The sequence below is a fragment of the Notechis scutatus genome, chromosome 2 (genome assembly GCF_049901735.1).
Source record: "Notechis scutatus isolate UNSWTSFEM ecotype Mainland chromosome 2, rNotScu1.2, whole genome shotgun sequence".
NCBI classification, from domain to species: domain Eukaryota; kingdom Metazoa; phylum Chordata; class Lepidosauria; order Squamata; family Elapidae; genus Notechis; species Notechis scutatus.
In genome coordinates, this window is record NC_142010.1 from 265,227,177 (window position 1) to 265,242,273 (window position 15,097).

Below are 15,097 nucleotides of genomic sequence, written 5' to 3' on the forward strand. Positions count from 1 at the left end.
GGGGACACCACTATTGACAGGTACAGAATTTGATAGGACACTCCCAATTTTGACCATTTGTTGTCTGTTTGACAGGAATGCTTCTATCCAGTTATTCAGTTATCCAGAGATACCATAGGATTTTATTTTTAGGAGTAGTTTGTCGTGTACCACTGAATCAAAGGCTTTACAGAAGTCTATGTAGATTGCGTCTATTGCTTTGCCCTGATCGAGTTTTGCAGTCCATATGTTTTTGCAGTGTAAGAGTTGCAGATTACAGGATAGTTTTTTTCTGAAACCAAATTGTTTATTGGAGAGTAGGTTGTTTGTCTCTAAGTGGAGGATGATGGATTGATTAATAATTGATTCCATGACTTTACAGGTGACGCAGCATAAGGAGATTGGTCTGTAATTTTCAACTAGGCTTGGGTCTCCCTTTTTGAAGATGGGGATGACTGTGGCTTGTGACCATAGGTTAGGCAAGGAGCTGGTCCTGAAAGATTTTTCAAAGATTATGCTTAGAGGTTCGGCTATGGCAGTGGGTAGCTTTTTTAAGAAGTAGGCACATATTCCATCCGGTCCAATAGATAGAGATGGTTTTAGATTGCGTAGTGCTTTTTCAACATTGTCTTCGGTAAAATCGATATGTATTAGATCATTGTAGTTGTCTGTGGTTCGGCTAGGAAATACTGGGCAAGATCCATTGCTGTTTACAAATACTGAGCCGAAGAATGTGTTAAAGATGTTGGCTTTAATGGTGTCGTTGTTGCAGTCTTTACCATTAGGTCCTATCAGGGGCGGGATGGACCTTGAGTCTTTTAGTTTGTTGTTTACAAAATTGTAAAAAGCGCGGGTGGAATTGGGGCATAGAAGGTTTTCCTCTTGTTTAATGTGATAATTGGTGCATTCAGTCTTTATCTGGTGGCATAAATTTTTGTATCGGCTTTTGAAATTGGCAACGTGACCAGATTTGTTTTTCCGCCAGAGTGATCTCTTCTTGGATTGAAGTTTCCTTATTGTTATGGGTAATCTGTTTTTTTGTTTTTGTTTTGGGAGTTGTTGTTGGTACATATAGTTTGATGGCTCTTTTGACTTCAAGTAAAAATATGTTGTAATGGTCTTCAACAATATTGCATCCAGTGAATAGAGATTGCCAATCAAGGGATGATAGATCGTTGATTATAAGATCATAGTTGCCTTTTTTGAAGTTATAACTGGGGATTATGTCATTGTGATGATTTTTGTGTGGACGTATGTTGAGACAAAAGTCAATCATAGTGTGGTCACTGCTGGAAAAGGGTTCTTTATTTTGTCTTCCGTAAATTAAATTCAAACTATTGCAGAAGATGAGATCGAGGCAGTTGTTTAGTCTAGTGTTGTTGGTTACTAGTTGTTCCAGTCCCAGATTTGTAACAGCATTGTAGAAGGTTGCATGTGTGGGTTCAGTTGTACATTCGTTTAGGGTCCAGTTAATATGAGGTAGATTGAAGTCACCAAAAAAGATAAAAGCGTGTGGGCAGGATGCTGCCCATGTTAGTAGTGTATTTAGCTTGTTTACATGTTCGATGTCATAATCAGATGCTCTGTAACATAGTAAGAATCGAAATGTGATATTTAAGGATAGTTCACAGATGATGGTCTCAGGAAGAGCAAGCTCCTGGGTAACTTGGATGTTTTTTAGATGTAAGGACTTTTTATAGACGATAGCAACACCACCTCCTTTATGAATTTCACGATCTGATCGGTAAACATGATAGTCTCTTACTGTGGTAATGGAGTCAGGGAGAGATGCGTTGAGCCATGTTTCACACACAAATATGATGTCGAATTTAGCCATATTTAGTAAGAGGAGAAATTCAGAAATTATTCACAAGGCTTCTTGCATTGAGTAGCTTGCATTTAAGGCCAGCAGTAGTTGGAATTGAAGTAGTTAGGGGCGTGCGTGCCTAGTCTTGGGTGATGGTGGATTGGTTGAGGTAGGGTTGTGGTTGAAGGTTAAAGCTGAGTTGTGGGTTGTGGGACTTACTTTTGATACAGTCAGCATGGTAGTCAATGTACATGTCAGTTGGTGCTCCATTCAAAATCCAAGAAAGAAATACTTAGACTCCTTTAATCAGATTTATCTTTTACTGGAAATCAAGTGGTAGCAACAAAAGAATTCTGAATCTGAGAAAATGGGCACGTAAATCACTTATACAAAGTAATGGCAATGTTCCCACCCCCAATAGTTCAATTGGCTCATCCAATTAAAAGTTGTGTATATCATCATGTGGGCATCTCCAGGTGGTGATGAGGCTTCTGTCCGTTGACCTTGATATAGTTTGATAAAGGGTTGCAGCTTGCGCATAGCATAGGATAGAAACCTAAGCAAGAATGTACCCCTCCCCAGTTTATACAGTTCTGGTTTGTAACACCTCCAGCTCACTTCCCATAACCATTCCCCCCTTTTACTTATGACAGCCGAAAGATGCAAAGCAAAGGGAGAAAATCTTGAAGGCTGACAGTACAGGTCCTTCTCTCCATTGTCTAGACATTTTTTGAGTTCAGCGCGGAGTACACAGGAGCGGGCACGTTGCTGTATGGTTAGGTCAGGGCGACAACGGAGGTTCTTATGGTTGGTGTTGGTTTTGGCGAGTGAATTTATAGTGTAAATGAATTTATGTTTGCTTGATTCATTTTTGCAAATGACCCTGCAGAAGCGTGGGGCCACAGAGCCGTCTCTGTTTTTGAGCTCTCTGCCAATGCAGGAAATGTCAAGTATTTCATCAGGGGAGATGGTTGATGCTTGATAATCACTGATGATGTTTCGGACAGTTGTGATGTCATCATTATCATTGATGTCCTCTAAACCAAATAAGATGGTGTTTGGACGTTTCCGTTCACGCTCAACAGCTTCTCTGATAAGGATTGGGATATCATTATTTGTCTGGCTTATGTTTTGTTGTGGATTGGGTTGTGGATTGGGTTGTGGTTGTTGGGTAGAGATGTGGTTTGTAGCTATTGGATGTGCAGGTTTTTGCGTTGTGTCTTTTTTTTCAAGGTTGGATAATCTTTCTTTTAAGGTGTCCAGGGATGCTACTATGGTGTTAAGGGATGTTATCAATGGTTTCAATGGTATCAACTCTTTTAGACAGATCCAGTTTGGGTCTGCATGATTTGCAGAGATATGGAAACTCATTGGATGATTCTAGGTATTGAATCATTTGCAGTCATGATGAGCGTATTTGTTACATAGAGAATATTTGATGGAGTTTTCATTATCCTTTAGAGTTTTGTAGCATTTAAGGCATGTGCAGGAGTCTTGTGGTTCATTGATGGGGATTACTTTCTCTTTAGGTTGTGGTTTGGCACTGGATTTTTTTTCTTGGCATGGTAGGTTTGTTAAGATGGTACGTTGATTAAATTAATTAGTGGAACAATTTTGGGTAATCAATATAGCCAATATCACACCAATCAATCAATTGCAGTAATCTCTCTAGTCAAATAATTTTCCTAAGCAACAATCAGCCTAATCAATTAATTACACTAATCATTAATCACACTGTTCAATTAAATTGAATTCATCTTTGGTTTCATGCATTTCTGTAGCAATATAGTGGTCCTTTACATACAGTGCAACTCCACCTCCTCTTTTATGGGGTCTGGGTTTTTTTTTTTTTTTTTGAATAGTTTGTATCCTTCTACCAGTATGTTCCAGTCATGGGTTTCATCCCACCAAGTTTCTGTTATTCTAACTATATAATGTTTACCTTCATGTATTCGTAGTTTGAGTTCACCCTGTTTGTTCCCCAGACTTTGTGCATTTGTATATAGGCACTTGAGATCTTTATGTCTGACACTGTGTTTACTGTCTACATAACCTGTGTTGTGCCTGCCTGCCCCTACTTTCTTGCCACCTGTTTGATTAGTGCACATGGTATGGCACTCACTATTAAATGCTTGGTTTTGGTTGGCATCAAGGATGATAATCTTACCTGCACAAACCTCTATTTTGCATGCACTGGTATCCTTATTAGTTTTAGGTTGCTGGGGACAGAAATGTTCTGAATCCATTAATTCTCTGTCCCCGCTGTTCAGTTTAAATGTTTATCCAGGAAGTCTGTGAATTTAATGCCAAGTAACTCAGTCCCTTTCTTTCATGGATGCAAACCATCTCTTTTGTACAGTTTTTCATTGGACCAGCTGCAGACATCATGACTAATAAAACCAAAGCCTTCCCTTTTACACCACTCCTTTAGCCACACATTAAACTCTGCTACACGCTGCCCTTTCCCTTTTTGTTCCTTGTGTACTGGTAGAACCTCTGAAAAGATAAGCCTACAGCCCATATTACTAAGTTCATACCCCAAGCTCTGGAAGTCTTTCTGAACAGAAAGTACATCCTTCTGGGATAGATCATTTGTACCAAGATGTATAATAGCATCAACATCACAATCCTTGCTGGCATTCTTGACTATCTTAAGAATACGCTTCTTGTCTCTGCTGACAGTAGCACCTGGTGGACACCTGACCTCTTTCAAAACCTCCGTATCCTTTCCTAAATTTACATCCCTTACAATTGAGTCCCCAACCAGAAGGTGGCTTCTCTTTTTGGATGTCTTGCTCTTCTTGTGTGACTGGTGTGTAATACCTGATTCACACTTTCTCCTTTCCAAAGTAACTTCTTCTTCTAGGACCATGATCCCCAGCTTACTTCAGTTATCATTATCACAACTACCTTGACCTGTCACTTTAGTGTCCCAATTAAGGTCAGCAAGGGCACTCTATCTGTTATGCTGGGACGCAGCAAAAGCTTTGTGTTTATGGTCCACAGCTCTCACCCTGCCAGATCCCATGGTTGTCCATACTGCCCTTTTCCTGTAGGATCTTTGTGATCTTTGTGGTAGTGGGGCTGGTAGCACAGCAGCTCAATAGATGGCTGGATTGGACACCTAATTTCTGCTTGGAGAGCACAGATTAGAGATTCTAGATAGATAATCTGTCCATGTAGACTGGTAATTTTTTTACAAAGAGGACAGTATCCAAGTTTGAAAAGAGTACTGCGAAAGACACCGGTAAAACAAGTATTACACTGAACTAAGCCGGTCATTTTGAAATAAAATAAAATCACAATCTCAAGCGCATTTACCCTAAATGTCTTATTGGTATTCTTGGTTTATAGTTATATGATTCGCGCATTGTTAGGCGCACTGGCAGCTATATTTCTCCTTTCTACTCACCCTCTGCTTCTTTCACAAGCAGCCAGCAGCTCCTCCCACAACCTCTGGGAATCTGAAATGCAATGGAAGCAATTCAAACTGCCTCTCTCTTTTCTACTCACCCTCTGCTTCCTTCACAAGCAGCCAGCACCTCCTCCCACAACCTCTGGGATTCTCAAAACTTGTTGGTTAGTTTCCAAATGTTTCATTACCAGGCTAGGTGACATCTTCAGTAGCGTTTAGGAAAGGCCAATGTTGGTGTTCTTCGGCTTGTAAGGGCTTTGTGTGGCCAGTAGGTCTTGTGATGGAGAGGTCACACCACTTTTTTCAGTGCCGTTGTCACTTTGAGTGGTTACGAGGCAAACTGTTGTAAGCCAAGAACTACCTGTATAGTGTACGTCTGTGTAGTGTTCGTCCAGACGAACACTGTATAGAGTTCGTCCAGACGAACACCATACAGAAGCCTGATGATGGCAGATGAGATTCGGCCGAAAAGTTGCTACAACTTTAAAAGCACAGCTATAACGATGTGGGAAAATACCCGAACAAAGCTGAATACCATATATATACATATACATATGTATATGTGTATGTTGAACACTTCAACAACAGAATAATCAGAGAAGCCATAGAGATAGAAAAACGCCCACACAGCATGAATAAATGAGATGACACCTCCCGCCTACCAGCCATTTGGAAACCCGCCCTCACGAACAGACGAGTACCTAACATGAAGAATGACACCAGACCCACACCCACGAGGGCCACACAAGATGCTACCACTTCCACGTAGAAAGCAGACTTACACCCACACAGAAGATGAGACACGACCACGGACCAGAAGCCGCACTGCAGCTGCATCACTACCCACTTCAAACCCCTCCGAGCCATACATGAAGCGAACTGACCCCCACCATGAAGATGTGGCACGACCACGAACTCGAAGCCAAACAGCAAGATCACAGCTCACCAGCTCAAATCCCCAGCAACTAAGACTAACCTGAGCACAACCAAGCCCCCACCTGAACAGAACACACCTCCAGCCAATCAGAACACGGCCAACCCCAACCAATCAGAACACAGCCCCCCAACCAATGAGAACACACCCCCACCCAATCAGAACACAGCCAAGCCCCCACCCAATCAAGTCACACCCCCACTAGCAGTTAAAAGGAAGAAGCAGCTGCAAGCTCACATTACTCTGAGAAGCACAGAGCTGAAGACAGAAGCCTGAAGATGATGAATGAGACTTCATCGAAACGTTACCTAGATACTTCCAATCTTACGCGGGAGAAAACCCGAATAACCAAAGATCCACCATACAAATACCCGCGAGAACCTCAGAAAATATATATATATATATATTTGTTTTCTTAAGTTTTCGCGGTACTTACATGTACGGATATTTTCCCACGTCATTGTAGTTCTTTTAAAGTTGTAGCAACGTTTCAGCAGAATCTCATCTGCCATCATCAGGCTTCTGTATTGTTCCGTCATATGTATAATGTATATATGTATATATGTATATATGTATATATGTATATATGTATATATGTATATATGTATGTATGTATGTATGTATGTATGTATGTATGTATGTATGTTGTGACTCCGGGATTTGAATCTGTTCCGTTGGCAGATGTGAGCTCAAGTGAAGAGGATCTGGCAGTGAGATTTGAGCCTGCATTGCTGAGTGATTTTGAGGGTAGCCAGGATGAAGAAGTGGACTTGGCTATGAGAGACGAACCTAATTTATTGGAGCTGTCAGAGTCTTCTACCTCCCCCGAGTCTCCATCTCTGATTACGCAGCAGCTGGTGGCAGATAATCAGGAAAACGTGCGAGAGGTTTCAGGAGAGGAGGAGAACTTTGATGTGAGAAATAGACGGAGATTGAGACGTCAATCTCAATTGGGAAAGAGGCGTTGAGCCAATGATTAATTAATGAGACTAACACGCCCCCTTAGGGGATAAAAGGAAACGGATTGGCTTGAGAAATTTGCCAGAAGCAAAGTGTCTTGTTAGAGCGAAAGTCCTGTGAAGATTCTCTGAAGGATTGTGATTTATAAGCACTTCAGTTTTGCTAAACAGATATCGGAATTACTGCTGAGGACTGGAAAAACTTCAGCAGTTATCTTGGTTGGGGTTTGTTTTTGGTTGCTTATATTTTTGGAACTTCAGAATTGTGATTGCTCACCTGTGGATACAGGTGAGGCATAATACACACACACACACACACACACACACACACACATGCCATCGGTTTTCTAATTCTTTCTTCCATTGTGGGGGCAGTTAATATATCTGGACTTTTCCAAAATGGGGAAAGAGGCTGATTTTTTCCCCCCAATCTATTTTTCCGCCTCCACAGAACCGCAAGAGAGCTATGGAGGGCTCTGGTGGCAGATCCATACGCCAACCTGAGGGTCATGAAACCCCTCCTCAAAAGGCTCCAGGATGAAGACCCCACCACAGAAATGAGCGGAAGGAGAAATAGCAAATCCATCATGCCCATTGCGGTAAGCCATCGACCAGCGGCTCTGTTTTCATTTTATCTAGATGTGGGGCAGGCCTTGAGGGAAGCGGGAAGGGGCTGAAGAGGAGAGTCACCTCTCAGGGGCCTCCCTATTAAGATCAGGTGGGAGGGAGGGAGTGGGCAAAGAGGTGGGGGCCTGAAATTGGAGCAAAGTTTTCTCCTGGTTGGCCCACATCAAAGGAGTTCCACTTTTGGTACTCTGTAAGCTAAGTAATCTGGTTCCCCTCACAATCAGGAGGCTGTGTGTTGGATTCTAAAGAGAGGCAGATACTTTTCTCTCTGGGCACTCTATTCTCTCTCTCTCTATGGTAATGTATCTGCTGAACAAAACTCTGCATTGGTGACAGGAAGGGCATCTGGCCAGTAAACATCCAACTCCATTCAGTTGCTCAGACTCCACCCCTCAAGGGATTATGGGGTCATTTAAAGAAGATGATGATGATGATGAATCTAAATTACCTGGTGACTCTCCTTTCATCCCGTTTCTAGGCCACCAATGCCCTGTCTTTCATCCTCTCGTTACCTGATGCAACGGACGCTATCCAAAACAAATTCCCTCAGCTGCTCATCGCGCTGGTGACGCAGATTTATTTTCTCCTTGGAGCCGGCAAACGAGGGTCAAGACGACCAAGCCAAATAATGGATAATTCCCAACAAGTCAACTTCTTGGAGTAAGGAATCTCCTCGGCCCAATCGGGATACTTTAATAACAGATAACAGTTCATCAAGGTTGGAAGGGACCTTGTAGGTCATCTAGTCCAACCCCCTGCCCAAGCATGAGACCCTACACCATTTCTAACAGATGGCAGTCCAATCTCTTCTTGAAAGCTTCCAGGGATGAAGCTCCCACAACTTCTGAAGGCAACTTCTGTTCTGTTGGTTGATTGTTCTCACTGTCAGAAAGTTTCTCCTTATTTCCAGGTTGAAAAATCTCTCCTTGTTCAGTTTCCATCCATTATTCCTTGTCTGGCCTTCGGGTGCTTTAGAAAATAGCTTGACCCTCTCCTCTCTGTGGCAGCATCTCAAACATTGGAAGACTCCTATCCTGTCTCCCCTGGTCCTTCTCTTCCCTAGACTAGCCAGGCCCAGTTCCTGTAATCGTTCATCGTATGTTTTAGCCTCCAGTCCCCTCATCATCCTGGTTGCTCTTCTCTGTACTTTTTCTAGAGCCTCAACATCTTTTTTTGTAATGTGGTGAACAAAACTGGATGCAGGACTCTAGGTGTGGTCTTACTAAGGCTTTACAGAGTGGTATTAGTACCTCCCTTGATCTTTCTCCACAATTGTGTTGGTTAAGCTAGTCCCATGGTTGTTAAATGAATCCGGCTTCCCCAGCGACTTGGCTTGTCAGAAGGTTGCAAAAGGGGATAGTGTGACTCCTAAAGCGTGACTCATGAACCGTCATAAATATGAGCCAGTTGCCGATGGTCTGGATTCTGATCACATGGCCATAGGGATGCTACAACGGTCGTAAGGGGTGAAAAACGGTCATAAGTCACATTTTTCTGGGGTGTTGTGACTTTGTACGGTCACTAAACGAACTGCTGTAAGTCATCGTAATTAAGTTCAGGCACCATCCACCCCTGGTTGGCCCATAGACACTGCCAACCATCATGGCTTGGTTCAATCATGGCTATCAGGAGGCAGATTGGCATCCGGGGCTTTGCTGGGGGGCGAGGAGGTCGTCTGAATGGTTGGCACTGACTCTTGTTCCTGTGTTTGTTTAGCACTGCCGTGCAAGCGGTCCAGAACTTGATTGTGCGTGCTGGATACACGGAGGAATACAACACTTTGGGGATGCTGGGATGCTGGGAAATGCTATTGACCCCAGACAGTGTTTTTGAAGCGATTTTCCACCTGGTCCGGTGAGAAGTTAAAAGTCAAAAGAGCTTGGCTACAAGTTGCAGTGGTTGAGAGAGAGAGAGAGACGGGAGGGGAGAGGAAAAAGAGAGAGAGAAAGAGAGGCAGAGGGAGGGTGAAAGGGAGAGGAGTAAGAGTGAGGGAAGGGGAGAGGCAGACAGAGAGAGAGAAAGGGAGGGAGAGGGAGGGAAGAGGGAGGGAAGGGGAGAGGCAGAGAGAGGGGGGAGAGAGAAGAGGGAGAGGGAGAGGAAGAAGAAGGGAGAGGAAGAAGAAGAAGAGGGAGAGGAAGAAGAGGCAGAGTGGCAGAGGGAGGGTGAATGGGGGAGTGGGAAGAGGGAGGGAAGGGGAGAGGCAGAGAGGGAGAGAGGGAGAGGGAGAGGGAGGGAAGAGGGAGGGAAGGGGAGAGGCAGAGAGAGAGGGGGAGAGGGAGAGGGGAGAGGGAGAAGAGGGAGAGGAAGAAGAAGAGGAGAGGAAGAAGAAGAGGGAGAAGGAGAGGAGAGGAGAGGAAGAAGAGGCAGAGAGTCAGAGAGGAGGGGAATGGGAAGTGGGAAGAGGGGAGGGAAGGGAGAGGCAGAGAGAGGAGGGAGAGGGAGGGGGAGGGAGAGGAGAAGAGGAGGAGAGGAAGAAGAAAGGGAGAGGAAGAAGAAGAAGGGAGAGGAAGAAGAGGCGAGAGAGAGAAAGAGAGGCAGAGGGAGGGTGAAAGGGAGAGTGGGAAGAGGGGGAAGGGGAGAGGAAAAAGAGAGAGAGAAAGAGAGGCAGAGGGAGGGGGAAAGGGAGAGGAGGAAGAGGGAGGGAAGGGGAGAGGCAGAGAGACAGAGAGAGAAAAGAGGGGGAGAGGGAGGAGGGAAGAGGGAAGGAAGGGGAGGGGCAGAGGGAGGGGGAGAGGGAGGGGAGAGGGAGAAGAAGAAGGAAGAAGAAGAAGGGAGAGGAAGAAGAAGAAGGGAGGAGGAAGAAGAGGCAGAGAGGCAGAGGGAGGGTGAATGGGGGAGGGAAGAGGGAGGGAAGGGGAGAGGAGAGAGAGAGGGGGAGAGGGAGGGGGAGAGGGAGAAGAGGGAGAGGAAGAAGAAGGAAGAAGAAGAAGGAGAGGAAGAAGAAGAGGGAGAGGAAGAAGAGGCAGAGAGAGAAAGAGAGGCAGAGGGAGGGTGAAAGGGAGAGGAGTAAGAGTGAGGGAAGGGGAGAGGCAGAGAGAGAGAGAGAGGGAGAGGGAGAGGGAGGGAAGAGGGAAGGAAGGAGGAGGGGCAGAGAGAGGAGGGAGAGGAGAGGGAGAGGGAGAAGAGGGAGAGGAAGAGGAAGAAGAAGGGAGAGGAAGAAGAAGAAGAGGCAGAGGAGAGAAGAGGCAGAGAGGCAGAGGGAGGGTGAATGGGGAGGGGAAGAGGGAGGGAAGGGGAGAGGCAGAGAGAGAGAGAGAGGGAGAGGGAGAGGGAGGGAAGAGGGAGGGAAGGGAGAGGCAGAGAGAGGGGAGAGGGAGGGAGAGAGAGGGAGAGGGAGAGGAAGAAGAAGAGGGAGAGGAAGAAGAGGCAGAGAGAGAAAGAGAGGCAGAGGGAGGGTGAATGGGGGGAGTGGGGAAGAGGGAGGGAAGGGAGAGAGGCAGAGAGGGAGAGGAGGGAGAGGGAGAGGGAGGGAAGAAGGAGGGAATGGGAGAGGCAGAGAGGGGGAGAGGGAGAGGGAGGGAAGAAGGAGGGGAATGGGAGAGGCAGAGAGGGAGAGAGGGAGAGGGAGAGGGAGGGAAGAAAGGAGGGAAGGGGAGAGGCAGAGAGAGGGGAGAGGGAGGAGGGAGAGGGAGAAGAGGGAGAGGAAGAAGAAGAGGGAGAGGAAGAAGAGGCAGAGAGAGAGAAAGAGAGGCAGAGGGAGAGTGAAAGGGAGAGTGGGAAGAGGGAGGGAAGGGGAGAGGCAGAGGGAAGAGGGAGGGAAGGGGAGAGGCAGAGAGAGGGGGAGAGGGAGAAGGGGGAGAGGGAGAAGAGGGAGAGGAAAGAAGAGAGGAGAGGAAGAAGAAGAGGGAGAGGAAGAAGAGGCAGAGAGAGAAAGAGAGGCAGAGGGAGAGTGAAAGGGAGAGTGGGAAGAGGGAGGGAAGGGGAGAGGCAGAGAGGGAGAGAGGGAGAGGGAGAGGGAAGAAGGAGGAGGGAGGGGAGAGGCAGAGAGAGGGGGAGAGGGAGGGGGAGAGGGAGAAGAGGAAGAAGAGGCAGAGAGAGAAAGAGAGGCAGAGGGAGAGTGAAAGGGAGAGTGGGAAGAGGGAGGGAAGGGGAGAGGCAGAGACAGAGAGAAAGAGAGGGTGGGGGAGGGTGAGAGGGAGAGGGAGGGAAGAGGGAGGGAAGAGGAGAGGCAGAAAGGGAGAGAGAAAGAAAGGGACAGGGGGGGAGAGGGAGAAGAGGGAGGGAAGGGGAGAGGGAGAGAGAAACGGGAACAGGGAGGGAGGAAGAGGAAAGGAAGAGGAAAGATAAAGGGGGAGAGAGTAAGAGAGGCAGGGAGGGAAACAGAGGGGGAAAGAAAGAGAGAGGGAAGGTGAGATAGTGAGGAGGAGAGGGATAGAAAGAAAGAGGGTGGGTGAGAGAGAGGAAGGAGAGGAACAGAAGGGGGAGAGGGAGAGACAGACAGAGAGAAAAGGGAGAGAGGGGGAGGGAGGGAGGGAGAGAAACGTAGGGAGGGAGGGAAACAGAGTGGGAAAGAGAGAAAGGAAGGTGAGATAGAGGGGAGGACAGGGAGGGAAGGGTAAAGAGATAAGAGAGAGAGGGAGGGAGAGGAAAAGCAGATGGAGAGGGAGAGATAAAGGGAGAGAGGGTAAAAGTGTGAGAGAGGGAGGGGAGATAAAGGGGAGGAGAGGGAGGGAGGGGGAGAGAGAGGGAGAAGAACAGGAGGGGAGCGGGAGAGAGAGAAAGAGAGGGAGGGGGAGAAATTCTGTAAATGGAGTATTTCATTCCATCTCTTTGTTGACCGTTCAGATCATGATATCTGTAGCTTGGTTGTTCTGACCTTTCCACATCGGATCTTTTAGGAACTTGTTCTCATTCTCTAAAGTGGAGCTCAAGGCGATGTTCAGACAGGCCAACATATACCTGCGCCATCCAGACATAAGGGAGAAGACCATCGGGATGGTTTTCTTCTCGGAGGTGAGAAGACATTGGGATGCACCCCAACATCCTGGAGGTCGAGGGAAAGCTTGCCCTGGGTTCACAAGAACTTTCTGGTTAGAAACTTAGAAAGTTGTGGGCGCTCCATCCCTGGAGGCCTCGAAGGAGAGGCAGGGGCGGGAGTCCAAAATCCCAGGAACCGGTTGACTTCCTGGTTGCTGGCTGGGTGTGGCCATGGTGGGCGTGGCCTACTAGAACTCCTGGGAGGGGCTTCTTTCGCCTTCCCCAGAGTCCGGAGGCTTCCCTTGCGCCTCTGGGAGGGCGAAAACAGCCTCCCCCGGGGTCCACAGGTCCTCCGGAAGCCGGAAACAGGCCCATTTCCAGAACTTCTGGTTTGGTCCATTTCCCCCCCCCTCCCCGAGCCTCCACGTGGACCCTGCGCTTACCTGCATCCAAAAGGGGCCATGTGGAGACTCCTGGGAGGGGGGGGCAGGGCGGGGCCAGCCAATCGGTTCAAGTACTGGTTTGGCGAATTAGATGTCAATTTAACAACCGGTTCTCTCAAACCGGTCCGAAACCGGCTGAATCCCACCCCGGGTAGCGGGTCTCCTGCTTGAGCCGGGGTTGAGCTAGAAGACCTCCAAGGTCTTCTGTTATTCTGTTAATTGGTGGAATGGCTTGCCTCCAGACGTTGTGGGAGGGAGGGAGAGAAGGAAAGAGAGATGAAAGCAGGGAGGAGGGGAGGAAGGGGGAGGAAGGGAACAAAGGGGGGAGAGAGGGAGGAAGAAAGGAAGGAGAGGGAAGGTTCAGAGGGAAGGAAGGGAGGGAGGGAGGGGGAGGGAGGGAGGGAGGAAGGAAGGAAGGAAGGAAGGAAGGAAGGAAGGAAGGAAGGAAGGAAGGAAGGAAGGAAGGAAGGAAGGAAGGAGAGGGAAGGATCAGAGGGAAGGAAGGAAGGAAGGAAGGAAGGAAGGAAGGAAGGAAGGAAGGAAGGAAGGAAGGAGAGGGAAGGATCAGAAGGAAGGAAGGAAGGAAGGAAGGAAGGAAGGAAGGAAGGAAGGAAGGAAGGAAGGAAGGAAGGAAGGAAGGAGAGGGAAGGTTCAGAGGGGAAGGAAGGGAGGGAGGAGGAGGAGGGAGGAAGGAGAAGGAGGGAAGGAAGGAAGGAAGGAAGGAAGGAAGGAAGGAGGGAGGAAGGGAGGGAGGGAGGGAGAGACACGTTGCTCATCAGAAAATCACAAAAGGGGATCCTATGACACTGGGACATTGTGACTGTCATAAATATTAATCTGCAAGTACCCAAATTTTGGTCGCATGACGGTGTGGATGGTACAATGCTCATAAGTCTGAAAAATGGGCGTGTCCCTTTTGTCAGTGCCGTTGCAACATTCAGTGGTCACTAAATGAGGACTATTTTCTATTTCCTTCCTCTTAATGGACGAATGTGGCATCTCCTAGTAGAGGCTCTTAGGAAATTTCCCTTCCTTTGCTTTGCTAATGCTCAGTATCTCAACTCTTCCTCCTCAGCTGCTGTACCACCCGGAGGTTGGGCAATATTTTATGATGCAGGACATTCTGGATGTTCTTCACAAATGGATGAGCCAATCGTATCTTCTCCTACAAATATTTAGTGTTCGTGGACTGGGATACCTACTTCAGCACCCCTTGGAGGTAAGAGAGGAGGTGCAGGAAGCGACTGATTTTCCAGGGAGTAGCAGGTGTGACCTCACTTTCTGGGAAGTCCACAAGGCTGGGAGGGATAGAAGAAGGAGAAGGAGACAACCGCCAGAAAGAGGAAGGACTCAGCTAGAGTGGTGTCTCTTCTACAAAGATGGGGGCATCCCTGGAAGATCTGAAGGATAAACTTGAGGACAGATCCTCTTGGAGAGCGTCAGAAAGCAGAACGAGTAGCAAGGGATGGGAACTAACCAAGGAGAGAACCAACCTGTGATGACCCAGAGTGTTAACACAAACGTCACAAAATCCAAAACGTAAATAAATGTCCTTTAACGCCTCCAACTTGGCCCCACTGTTCAATAATATTCAGTTGGAGATAAAACGTACTCAAAAATAGTCTTCAAAAGAAAGCAAAACAGTCCGAACTTAATGACCAGACAGAGGTGAAATTTAAAAAAAACCCAAACAAATGATGACATTTCCACAACGGAACAGGAGAAGTATTTACCAAATTCAAGGAGATAACAAGGCACAGTCTGTTGGAAAGACGCCAACCAACATAACTTCAGACCAAAATAAAACAGCTTTTGCCAGTACGCAGGTCCAAACTCTTATTCAGTTATCACAGCTGTAGCCCATGAAGAGGATCAAGGCCCTCCCTTATCCTCTCCTCCCTGCGTGCCCTAGGATGGAGAAGGGATGGGCCTGGGTCCTCCTCTGACTGCCCAGCCGGCCTCTGCCCTTCCCCAGCCTCCTCCACAACCTCCGGAGCCACACTTCCACTCCCTGTC

General features: G+C 47.2%; 1 protein-coding gene across 1 annotated transcript in view; it reads left to right on the forward strand.

Moving 5' to 3' along the window:
* LOC148132624 (maestro heat-like repeat-containing protein family member 7) overlaps positions 1–15,097 on the forward strand; it is a 43,642-nt gene that overhangs the window by 19,967 nt on the left and 8,578 nt on the right. The window contains exons 10-14 of the mRNA XM_087954240.1: positions 7,546–7,693; positions 8,200–8,381; positions 9,438–9,575; positions 12,560–12,674; positions 14,157–14,300. Of these exons, the coding sequence (XP_087810366.1) occupies positions 7,546–7,693; positions 8,200–8,381; positions 9,438–9,575; positions 12,560–12,674; positions 14,157–14,300 (727 nt within the window). The remainder of the gene's footprint in view (positions 1–7,545; positions 7,694–8,199; positions 8,382–9,437; positions 9,576–12,559; positions 12,675–14,156; positions 14,301–15,097) is intronic.